Here is an 11,416-nt window from a genome sequence, read left to right on the forward strand (position 1 = left end):
TGTCACAACTTAGTTGTAGTCTTTGTGTGTTGTTGTTGTAGTTTTATGTTTCGTTTGTCAGTATTATTGTTTTTATCTGAGGTTGTTGGAAGTCTGACCTGTCCTTTGACCTCTGACCAAGTGTGGTGCAGTTTTTATTTCCAGACCATTATTTCACACATTTATGGGGGTGGGGAGATATTAGCACAGATAATTAGCGCCTTTCCAGATTTTTTCCAAGTGAACTGTAAAAGAAGCACAGGATATTCAGTATTTCCTTTAAGTGATAATACTTTAGTAATTTAGGTATGCAAAACAATGACATGGCTTGTTTGTTTCTGTATTAGTAAACATCACACAACTCAAATCAATAGCTGGTGTAACCACTTTTACCTTTTAAAGCAACACAAATTCTGCAAAATGACACTTTTTGAATTACGCCACTTGACAGCAGGTATCTTTAAAGTCGTTCGGTGGATTTCAGCTTCCTATCTTCCTTCTTAAACCAGTAACACATCTTTAAACCCTTTCACCTAATCAGGTTAACTTAAACTCTGATCTCAACTTTCTTAAACCAAACCTAAACCAAAACTACATTTTAAACTAACCAACAATCAAACATTACAGGGTAAAATGGATTTTTCATTATGTTTTGCAGCCTGCAGTCAGTGCTGCAGGACACTCCTTCTTATAAGAAATATTCATTTTCAGTTTGGCCCTTTTGGCCAAGTAAAGTTCATTACAACTTTCTTGCATTTTTTATGTGATACTGACAAAAAATGCTATAAAACTTTGTGTCCTATAAACATTATATTATATTTGCCCCAACTATTAGGAGCATTTAATAAACTATAGTGTACTGATGTTCATTCAGATGAACTCATCAACTCCATTAATCTACTATTCTTCCTTATGTTTCAACATGTTGATTTATCTCTTTGTAATATAGCCCCAAATCAGGATCTATTCACTCATACATATATTTTCTAACATTAACAGGAATTAAAGCTGCCAACACTCTAAAACCACACATGCACCTTGTTTTAAATGCATCTTTGTTGTTTATTGTAATATTAAAGACCCTCTCCACTGAAAATCATGTTTTTTTTTTAAAACTGTTTTTAACCATGCTAACATGCCCACATGATTCTTTTTTATATACTGGAAGACACTTTATGTGTGAAATGAGCAGTGAGTGTTATGGCTGAGTATTTCCATCTTGAAGCTACACTATGACAGTCCCAAAAACACAGATTCAGACTTCTAGGGATTCATATGTCACAAACCTAGAGAACCAATCATGCACTTGTAGGGTGGGACTTTCTGTCATCACTCCTTATCATAATCGGTTTTCAGTTTGTACATTTATAGCTGAATTACAACTAAATACTTAACTTTAATACAAAAGAAATGAGCTTTAAATCTCATGCCAAAGCCTTACAGAGTTTCCTGTCAGTTTTAATTTTAGGGGGCAAACCTGAATTGAAACAAGACTAGAATTCAACATAGCAGCAAATCTATCATAGAAGAAACATAGAAATGTTAAAAATGATGAGGGGGGAAACCCACATTTTCAAGCATTTCATTCAAATTCAAAGCTGACTTTCCTTGCAAAACTATTTCTTCATTTTTTATTGTATTTATTTGTTTGGGTTCACTTGAGATGATTCTATTTACAGCAACATGGAGGCCATTTCATCACTGACATATACACAGTGCCGTGGGAACATAATAACAATAATAATGTAGTGTGAGCAGTCAGGACCAGCGCAGCTTCTTCATCCAGCATGAATGATTCTTTAAAGCACATCCTTCAGTGAAACCTTTTTTTATTTTCAGTCATCAACCTGTACAGAATGAACAATCATCAAAACTAAATATATTTAGCGTTTAAGAATAATGTTAATTTGTTGTGTCCGATGAGAATCACTGTACAGTAGTATACTTTAAATATGTAACACAGCACTAGACCTGGAGTATTACAATTGAGTTCTTGCCTGAAACAAAATCTTTTCAACAAAAAAAAATCATAAACAAACATGAATACATTAAACAAACAAAACGTTGATTGTTCTGCAAAATGTATAAAGTCGGGATCGGAAGTCAAAAGATAAAATATTAATGTAAAAATCACTTTTTAACAGGCTTACCATACAATTTACAATAAAAATACAATATAAACTGTATTATTACAGCACAGCTGCCGGCATCTTTGTATTATTGCCACTCTATCCATTAACTGAATGAAGAAGAACTAAAACAAACGAACTGTAAAGCAACAAATATTTTTCGTTGCTTACAAAAAAACTCAACTGTTAGGTGTGCTGAGCATTTGTAATAGCTGTAGTTTGTTTTAAATAACCTTGACTGGTAACTGACTGTTTTCTTTTCACATTCAGTCCCTTTTTGATTGTTGGGCACTAAAATGTTCACAACTTCAGTTCGTTTCATCCATCTGACTTATGTCGTGGGTCAGACAGCAAATGTTTCACTTGGAGACTTTGTCAGGAACGAGTTCAAAGTCACTGTTAAAATCCCATTCCTCTCAAAGGCGCTGTCTGTTGTTGTATCTGTAAAAATAAACAAAAAAAAAAACACATGATTCCTTTTGCAAAATCTTTACAGGTTATCTCAGATACAGTGCAGGAACTCTGTGACTTACAGGGATTTTGTTGATGTGAAGTTACCACAATCATTTGATTTTTAAACACCAAAGCATCAAAAATGACCCCTCTTCATTAATGATATATTATAAATGTTTAGAAAATTGGTCAGATCAAACCCACATTGTAGTGAATGTCACAGTTAACACAATTAATATGGATATTAGTACAACAGTGTCTCACCGGTGATAAAAACAGGGTAACGAGATGATATATTCTGGACCTGCAAGCGGACCAAACATGTGAGATAGTCGGGCTGATCTCTTGACATCAGGTCACACTCATGGTAAGGCAACACCTCCAGTATTCCTGTGTCCTGGCCCCAGTTTAGGAAGTCCTTCTTCTCCTTTGCCTCCGCACTCAACCTGCATTCAGGAGGTGCAAACTTAATGATCAGAAAGGCAAGATTTCAACAGAGACGGCACAATCTGCAAGACAAAGCCTGATTTTTTTTCAAATGGTTAAAATAAATCATAATAATAAAAGCCAAAATAATCATCAGCAAAGGGCATTTTATGGAGTTTGGTTTGTATTTCAAAAACAAATTTCCTCTACACTGATGAGCCATCCATGCCGGATGCGCTTTCGGTCCTTCAGTTGCTGCCAAAACAACTCAGATTCTCAGAGACAAGGACGTGCAAGACCTCTGTGTCCCGTGGTATCAGACACTATGAGGTCAGCAGCTGATCCTTGAAGTCCTGGAAGTTGTGAGTAGGAGATGCTGTGGATCAGACTTTTTCCAGGACATCCCCTCCAACACCCTGTGGGCTGATATGTAGTTTTTCCCTCCTTATGGTAGGTACTCACCATCCTCCGTCTCTGCTTTGACCCTAGTCAAAGTTGCCGAGGGCCCATATCCATGCTACCTGACAGAACTGACTGTCCACTCATAAGTTAATACCTCCCACCTTGACAGGTGCAGCAAATTTGAATTTTCCTAATTTGTGAGTGGTTATAATGTTTTGGTTTTTCTGTGTACGCTTATAATGGAAATTCAACTTTGTATTTCATTTTTTTCTCTCAGTTTATGGGTTGTCTAATTTTTAAACCTCTGTGCAAGGCGACCACTGGTAGTAGGTATTGTGTTTTTGGGTTGTCTGTCCGTCCGTTCTGCTGAACAAGATATATCAGGCAAAACTGGGAATTTCCTCTAATCTGGCACAAACTTTCATTTGAACTAAAGGATGAACTGTTTGAAGTTTGGTGGTCAAAGTCACAGTGACCTTAGAAAACACATTTTCACCATTACTAAGTTAGAGAAGGAGAGAATGTGACCATTTTCACATTTGGTTTGAATACTGAATTGGCGACACCAATCCTGAGTGTCCACCTTAAAACTGCCATGATTGTAGAGATCTTCTGTGTTTCCAGGGAAGCATCCATGTATGAGAATTTGTAGCTTCTTTTCAGCAACATCCGTATTTGAAGCAGTGTCTGCTGTCCTGGCCACTACTTTGTGGTCGATCACAATCAGCTTTATCGTCCTAACTTGTGAACACAAGCAAGGGATTTGACTCTATTTTTGTTTCTCTCAATGAATTTACACACCTTGTAGTCTTCACTATATGCATTATATAAGTCTGGACAGACATGGATGTAAACTGCAACGTGACTGATTGGTGGAGCTTTACAACCTTGGTGGTGACTCTACTAGTCGTAGTGCTTCTATGCACCCTGATTTGATTAGTTTTGTTCTATGTGTTCTTTCACTTGTCTACTGATTTGTATTATATCATATCTATTGGAAAAGTTAATAAAACAAGAAATACAAAAGAGAAACGTGAATAGAACAGCTGCCAACAGGCAAATTAGGTTTTTGTAGTCCCTATCCAGAACTGATACTCACCTTGCATTTTCTTTTAGTCGACGACTGTCTCTGTAGTGCAGCATCCATTTCCACTTCCCTGTGCTGCTTAGTTCTTGCAAGACTTCAGACAATTTTTTCATGTTGCCTTCAAATTCATATAAAGTTGAAGTAATGAGTTAAACTCATACTAACATGACAATACCTCAAACACCAAAAAGCTGGTAAGCTGTTATGTGCACATACACAGACTGAGATGCTCCAGGGTTGCTCCGTCAAACATGATGAAACCACCCCGTGTGAAGAGCTCCTGATGGGTGAGATTTACAACATCATCTGGTTCATCAATTCCAGCAAACATCACGCCCTGTGACTTCTTCAGCTCAAGCAAACGAGGGACCTGAGTAGCAGAGAGCCGAGGCATTAAATCATGATCACCAAAGTCCTGCTGTGAGCTTTTTAAACCAGCTGATCTGTTACCTCGCAAATGTGCTCGGCAATGTCTTCATTCCTGAGGATGATGAGCAGCGATGAAGAACTTTCTTCACAGAGGAAGAATTCAGACGGCTGCACAGCAGTGTGGCCCTCAGCCTCTAAATGTGCCTTGTAAAAATGAAAGAGAAAACACCCAACCTTTAAAAAAACATCTACATTTGCAAGTCTCAAGTCCATTCAAACACAGGCCACTTTTAGGTTAATGACCATGTAATAAATAATGCACTAACAAGCTAAAGGCCAAATCTGCTTGCTTGAAAAGTAACAATAACATGTTTGCAAAGTCTCAAGCCAACCTGCTCAGGAAAAAATTGATTGACATTTTTGGGTTAACATTTCAGTTCTAAAAAAAAGATACTGCTCATTGTGTGTTATTTTGATTAAATTATCTCAAAACATTTCAGTACATTTCAATATGACTATGGCATGTATATGGAGTGAATCTGACATAGAAGCAGTGTGTTTGGCCATGTTTTGCAGTAAATATTTCTGTAGAAACACTGATCATACGGATGGACGTAAAAGTAAAGGATTATGCTGCAGAAGTGGCTTAGAAGTGTGCATGGACAGTTTGATTAGATTTCTCAGTGAGAAACAGATGAACCTATGCTCACTGTAACTTTCACTGTCAATTCAAGAGCCTACATTATGCTTTTGGGGGGTTTTCCTTTTCATTAGTATTTTATGGTTTTTATTTGGATTGTTAGAGGTCTGCAAATTCACAAGGAACACACCAACGGTGTTTTTCTCTCTCACAGGAAACACTGCTCCTTACTTGCCTGGAACACCTTGCTTAAAATCCAGGCATTTATTTACACTATCTATTTATGTCACTATGTCTAATATGGGCTCTTAAAAGATCACATACTTTCACAAACAACAACTTTGTATTTGCACCTTTCATGCATCAGTTAGAAAAAATGCACTCTCTAAGTAGTGTATCACTGAAAACAAAATAGTTATTAGAAATACGACATAAAAAGCTGAAGCTCATCTTACCTTGGTTTCTTCAAAGAAGACATCGTCTGACGTCACCAGTATGTAGAATCTGTACTTTGTTTTACAGGACTTCTTCACGACTGAATTCAGACTACTCCGAAAGGCCTCATCCATTTCTCTCTTCATTTGATTGCAAAAGTCAAAATGGTTACTTGGTTCAGTCTTATCTCGATCCATTCTGCAGCCTTTCGGTTTGGACTGGACCTTGTCGACAGCACAAATGTCTTGCATTGTAGCTTCATACTGCCGGGCACATTCTGCAGTGATGCCAGAAACCCAGGCACTTTCCATTGGGTTGCTTGTTCCCTGAGGTAATTCTCCAGGATGCAAAGTCCTTTCTTCCTCCATGGTGTCCGGCAGGTCGTTCCTGTCAGACATGTCCACCTTAATTTTCTGTCCAACAATTGACGTGTCCAAGTGATCCAGAAAATCGTCCTCTTCCTCTAGACTGGAAAAATGGACCGTCACAGGACTAGTGCAAGACACCCTCAAACTGTCATGAGTGTCCTGTTGGCAGATGGCTTCCTTGTTACTCTTTTTCAAAAGCTGTTTCATTTTTTCTGAGAAGATGAGGCACTCTTGTTCCACTGATGTGCGAGTGAGGTCATCTTGAAGGCACCTCTGAGAAAGTTGCTCCAGAAAAGTGGAAGATTCCTTCTGGCTGGTGTTAAAGACTGTGCATACGAGTGAGCTTTCAGGACCCAAGGCGAGACTGTCATCTATTATGCTATTATTTTTAGGACCCATAAATGAAGCTGATGGGTCTGAGAAGTCGATCTGATGCATCTCAATCTTCTTTTTTGTTGCTCGGTCAACTTTCTCAGCTGAACTATAGGTGAAGAAACCTTGGTTCACCTCAACAAGTTTAGGGGAAGTTTTTGCGGATGCTAGAGATGAAGATGGAATCGCGGTGAATTTGGAGACGTCCCTTCCCTGGTGCTGATGTGAAGGATCTAGATAGGCAAATTTAACTTCAACTGAGTTAGGTTTACTGTGACTAACATTTGGTTGCCAAGTACTTTGGGAAGACAGCTCACTGGTTTCATGCTTATCATCATGTAGTCTTTTAGAATTCCCCCTTGAGGTTGCTTTTCTCTTCGTTTCCAAGAGCTTGGAAATTGTTGAGGCGTATTCGAATACAGCGGTTGTAGTCTGTTTATTTTTGGCAGCGTTTTCAATGTGCACATCTTTAGATGAGGAACCTGCTTGACTCTCCTCGGTCTTTGATGGTTTCACAGCCATGACAGGACGCTGACTGTATGGGCGGGGCTCATGAGTTGCTGCTTTAAGCCTATCTTGGTCTATGTTTGGTTTCATCACTTGCTCAGTAGAAGGAGAAGATGTGTGGGAATGACAATAATCTTGTCCTGCAGGGGATTCTTGCTTATCAGGTCTTTCAAAATAGTTACATGACTCTGTTTTATCCAGCTGCAACCTAGCATGTATTGCCTCTAATGCATTTTCAAAAGGTGGTCTATGAAAGCAATCTGATAATGCTGCATGCGGATCCTGCCTGTTAGAGGTTGCTGGCTTTTCGTTGCTTATTTTCTTGTTTTTAAAGTCAGCTGAGGTGTGGCTTAGGGATTGGCCAGTGGGGATGCACTTGCTGTGGTGGTTTGGGGTTGGGTCAACAGACTCTGGTATGTCAACTGTTTTGATCGGTCTAGATTTGCCAGTGAGGTTCGATTTGGAGAGGAACTTGTCTATACTTTGTAGAACTCTTAGAGTCCTTAGTTCAAGATCAGGATGACGATCATGATGAGGGTTGGGATCACTTTTAACGGTAGAAGTGTGACACAGGTACTGCGTAAAAGGCGGTGCGTCATTTCTAGGCGTTGAACGCCTGCCAGGAGCTTTCTGAGTAATGTTTTTGCAGGTTTCATAACCACTTACAGCAGAAGTGCTACGGCTAGGGGTACAAAAAGGTATGTACCCAAGTGGTTGTTCATCCATAGTTGGAGTAGGACACCTGCTATTAGACTCACTTTTTGAGATTAATAGCTGGTTGGTTTCACCTGCATTACGAATCGATAATTTGCAAGGAGGCAGTTCTACTTTAATTTTAGGCGTACTGCACACCTCACTGGGCAGAACAGCTTCAGGGAAGGTAGTTTCACAGATAAATGGTATTTTTTCCTGTCTTGAAAAAACGTCTTGAATCTTGTCTTGTGGGTGTGAGTCATGTGATTGCATGATATCATCTCCAGAGGTTGCTATTCCAATAAATGGAATATAAACCCCGCTGCAACTTTTGTCCAAGCCCTCGTTTGTTTTATATATTTGGAGATCTGCTTCTTCAGTAAAATCCACTTCTGTCTCACACATTTTTAGAATTTGAGGTAAGTGAGACTGGTGTTGAAATGATTCTTTCTGAGATGTGTTCTCAACCTTTTCCTCTCCCTCAGTTGACTTGCTTCCATGGTCACCTTGAGCATTACAACATAAAGCAAAACTGAAGTGAGATATTTCAGTGTTTTGGTTTTCCATTTCCACACTGCCCTTTTCCCGGGGAACAGACAAACCAGCAGAAGACCCATCTAATGAACTTGTGCCCTCATCAGACATGGGTAATGCAGTTTCTGAATGTTTCTCAGCTGCTGGATCATTATTAATGGGTTTCATTTCTGATGGAGTGTGACTGGCTTTTTCTGAAATGGCACGTTCATCTGTCAATGCAATGTCACTTGCGCATGGCATCTTCAACAGTGAGTCATGGCAGACAACTTGTACACTGTCTGCTAGAGGTGGTTGCTCATCCAGTTGTTCTTGATGATTACCCTCTGTTATGCAGTCCGTGTTCACTAGATCTGATTCATCAGACATCACTGGTAATGGCTGATCACTCAAGTCTTTGTCAGCATCCACAGCTGAAATGCGACTGTTTTTCTCAACAAGCCCATCTTCTTCTCTCAAGCCATCTTCATCTTTCATTACTTTACCTTCACAATCCTTATCTCCATTACCATTTTCAGGCCGGTCTGGTGAGACTGCTTTGGGTTTCTCCTTTAACGACGGCTCCTCATTGTCTGAACAATGTCCATTGCAGACAATATTGGATTCTTTGTTGGCAGAATCGTCCCTTGTGTGAATCACTTCAAGAGAAGTATCTGCATTGCCTTCATGGGATGCATCTTCTTTCACTTCACAATTTTCCCGATCTTTGGATTCATCTGCATGAACTACATCATCTGTGTCCATGTTGGAGTCTGTTTCTTTGTCAGTCACAGACGAGAATGAGCCCAATCCATCTTTTTGTGTCGTCTGCGTAGTTTCAGGACTTTTTGTGCCATCTTTCACATCGGTGCTCTCTTTGCTACTTCCATGCAACACTTTGCCGATTCCTAAAGCAGTCTGAACAGTTTCTGGCTCAACGGATTCACTTTTCGTCTCTTTTCGTGGAGGGGTCATCGTCCCATCATCCCTTAAAGATGGAACATCAGTGTGTTCCAGGCAGACAGCTTTCTGAGGACTACAAGTCTTCTCACTTTGATGGATGCTCCTTTCATCCTTCACCTCACTGTTCATCTTTGAGGAATGGATCATCTTTCTGTAACACTGGAAAAGAAAGTGTAAACAGAATAAATTATTGGCATATTACAAACACTAATGTTTATCTGTTTAACTTTAACGATGATTTTTCAAAGTCACTTGAATGGCCACTGATGCGCCAGAAATTCAAACAATGAAAAGTGTCAACACAATTGAAACAGTTACATTTGTATTAGGTTGATAACTAACTAGAAACGAGTGTCAATGTAAATAAAATTACGAGGCCATATCATTGCTGCCTGATAAATATTATGAAGGAAGGGTATGCATGTCCATGTGCACCCAGCAGCTGTGTTATTAGCAAAGACAGTTCTTTATAGGATCTATCATTATATGAGTGAGCGTATCAAGCAATCTTATAAAGACAGCAACAGGACAGAACCGCTCTACCCTCAAGAGAGAAACTAGGGCTTCACCTGGCCTGCTGCCCCCACTAGTACATGGCTAGTTGGGCAGAAGACAAAGACATGGGTCTAACTGAACATTACCCACTGACAAAGGCAATCAGTATGTGGAACGTCACATCTGGCGGAGGAGAAGATGAAGCTTGTGCATGAGGCTAAACAGCACCAGCTTCAGCACTGTGCAAATATTTTAGGTACTTCAGATTTTCATTCCATCAACCACCGACTGTCGGATCAGTCCCTAATTATTTCTGTAGCATGACAACAACCACAAGCATATAGCCAGGGTTACAAAGAAACATGTTCAGGGACAAGAAGAAAAAGGAGTCCTGCAACAGATTGTCTGGTCCCCAAAGAGCCATGACCGCCACATCATGAAGTCAGCATGAAAATAAATGAAAATGCAGAAGACACTAAGACACACTAAATCTGAAGAACTGTACCAATTTATCCAAAATAAAAATAACAATCTGCCTGTCAAGTTCCTTGAAAAACTGTGTAGATCTTCCATGGCAAACTGGTGCTCTTTCAAAGGCAAAGGGTGTTCACACCAAATACTGTTTTATGTAATGAACAATTAAAAACAATTCATGACATTAGTTTTAAAAGAATTTTCATTTGACAATTGGCCCTCAAAACTTTTACACATTAATGTATATGCAGATGTCCTCATGCTCCTTGACTGAAGGTGGACTCTGTCCGTCTATGATGCTGTGGTTCCAGGGTGTGTACACAGTCACATGTATCTGTATGTAAGCTGATGTGTGGGCGTTTTGCCCAGAGATTCAAAGGACGGGTCACCTGAACATAACTGTTTGACAAAGATAAAGGCTTAAAGTATCCTCTCTTGATCCTTGTAAAGAAATTTATCGTCTTTATTTAGCCCATCCTCAGTACTAGTAGAAGTGAACAGTCCTTGTGTGGTGCCTGGGGATCAGCTTCAAATCCAAAGCAGTGTCATAGGCACTTGTAGAGAATTAACCTAGCATTTAGTCCTAGTAGACATCTGCACAAGCTGGTGTAGAAACTAGAAGATAGACAAAATAAACCTAAATGTGGTGGTGAACTGAACTCTGAATTTAGTATTTCCTGGGGGAGCTGGGAACTTGAAGTCTGAGTGTAGAAACAACTGTTTGGAGATGGGGCTGAGACTGTCTGAGATGATTTAAGGCATGATATTGTTACTACTATTTAGATACCATAGAATTCTGATGGAAAACAGTGGATTGTGCTTTTCAGCTAAACTGTGACCTTGAATAATTCTTTATTGGAAGTTCCCTAGTTAGGCCAATGATCGTGTGCCTCTTACTCGTGTGCCTTCATGTTTGTCAACAAGCACAATAACCTGGCTTTTAGATTGTTCTACATCCTTAGAATTTCTGCACATCATGACAAAAACATTCAGTGGATTCTAGTTTATCTTTAATGGAATAGTAACATTAGAAGCAAACCTGAAATGTGCTTGGCTCATGTAGTTCCACTGGTGGCTTTAGAGAGGTCAGTGATTTAACAGCTTCTTTCTG

General features: G+C 39.4%; 1 protein-coding gene across 3 annotated transcripts in view; it reads right to left on the reverse strand.

Annotated features, from left to right (window-relative positions):
• Positions 1-1,791: 1,791 nt before the first annotated feature.
• tasor2 (transcription activation suppressor family member 2) overlaps positions 1,792-11,416 on the reverse strand; it is a 23,178-nt gene continuing 13,553 nt past the window's right edge. For 2 of the 3 annotated variants that reach the window (XM_008301472.1, XM_008301470.1), the window contains exons 17-23: positions 11,345-11,409; positions 5,941-9,495; positions 4,927-5,049; positions 4,693-4,846; positions 4,489-4,594; positions 2,826-3,007; positions 1,792-2,549 (exon numbers count right to left, since the gene is read on the reverse strand). In XM_008301472.1, the coding sequence (XP_008299694.1) occupies positions 2,452-2,549; positions 2,826-3,007; positions 4,489-4,594; positions 4,693-4,846; positions 4,927-5,049; positions 5,941-9,495; positions 11,345-11,409 (4,283 nt within the window). In that variant the 3' untranslated portion in view covers positions 1,792-2,451. Of the gene's footprint in view, positions 2,550-2,825; positions 3,008-4,488; positions 4,595-4,692; positions 4,847-4,926; positions 5,050-5,940; positions 9,496-11,344 lie in introns of all 3 variants that reach the window. The other variant, XM_008301471.1, reaches the window with a different exon arrangement.

Source organism: Stegastes partitus, unplaced genomic scaffold, assembly GCF_000690725.1.
Source record: "Stegastes partitus isolate 25-593 unplaced genomic scaffold, Stegastes_partitus-1.0.2 Scaffold1676, whole genome shotgun sequence".
NCBI classification, from domain to species: Eukaryota; Metazoa; Chordata; class Actinopteri; family Pomacentridae; genus Stegastes; species Stegastes partitus.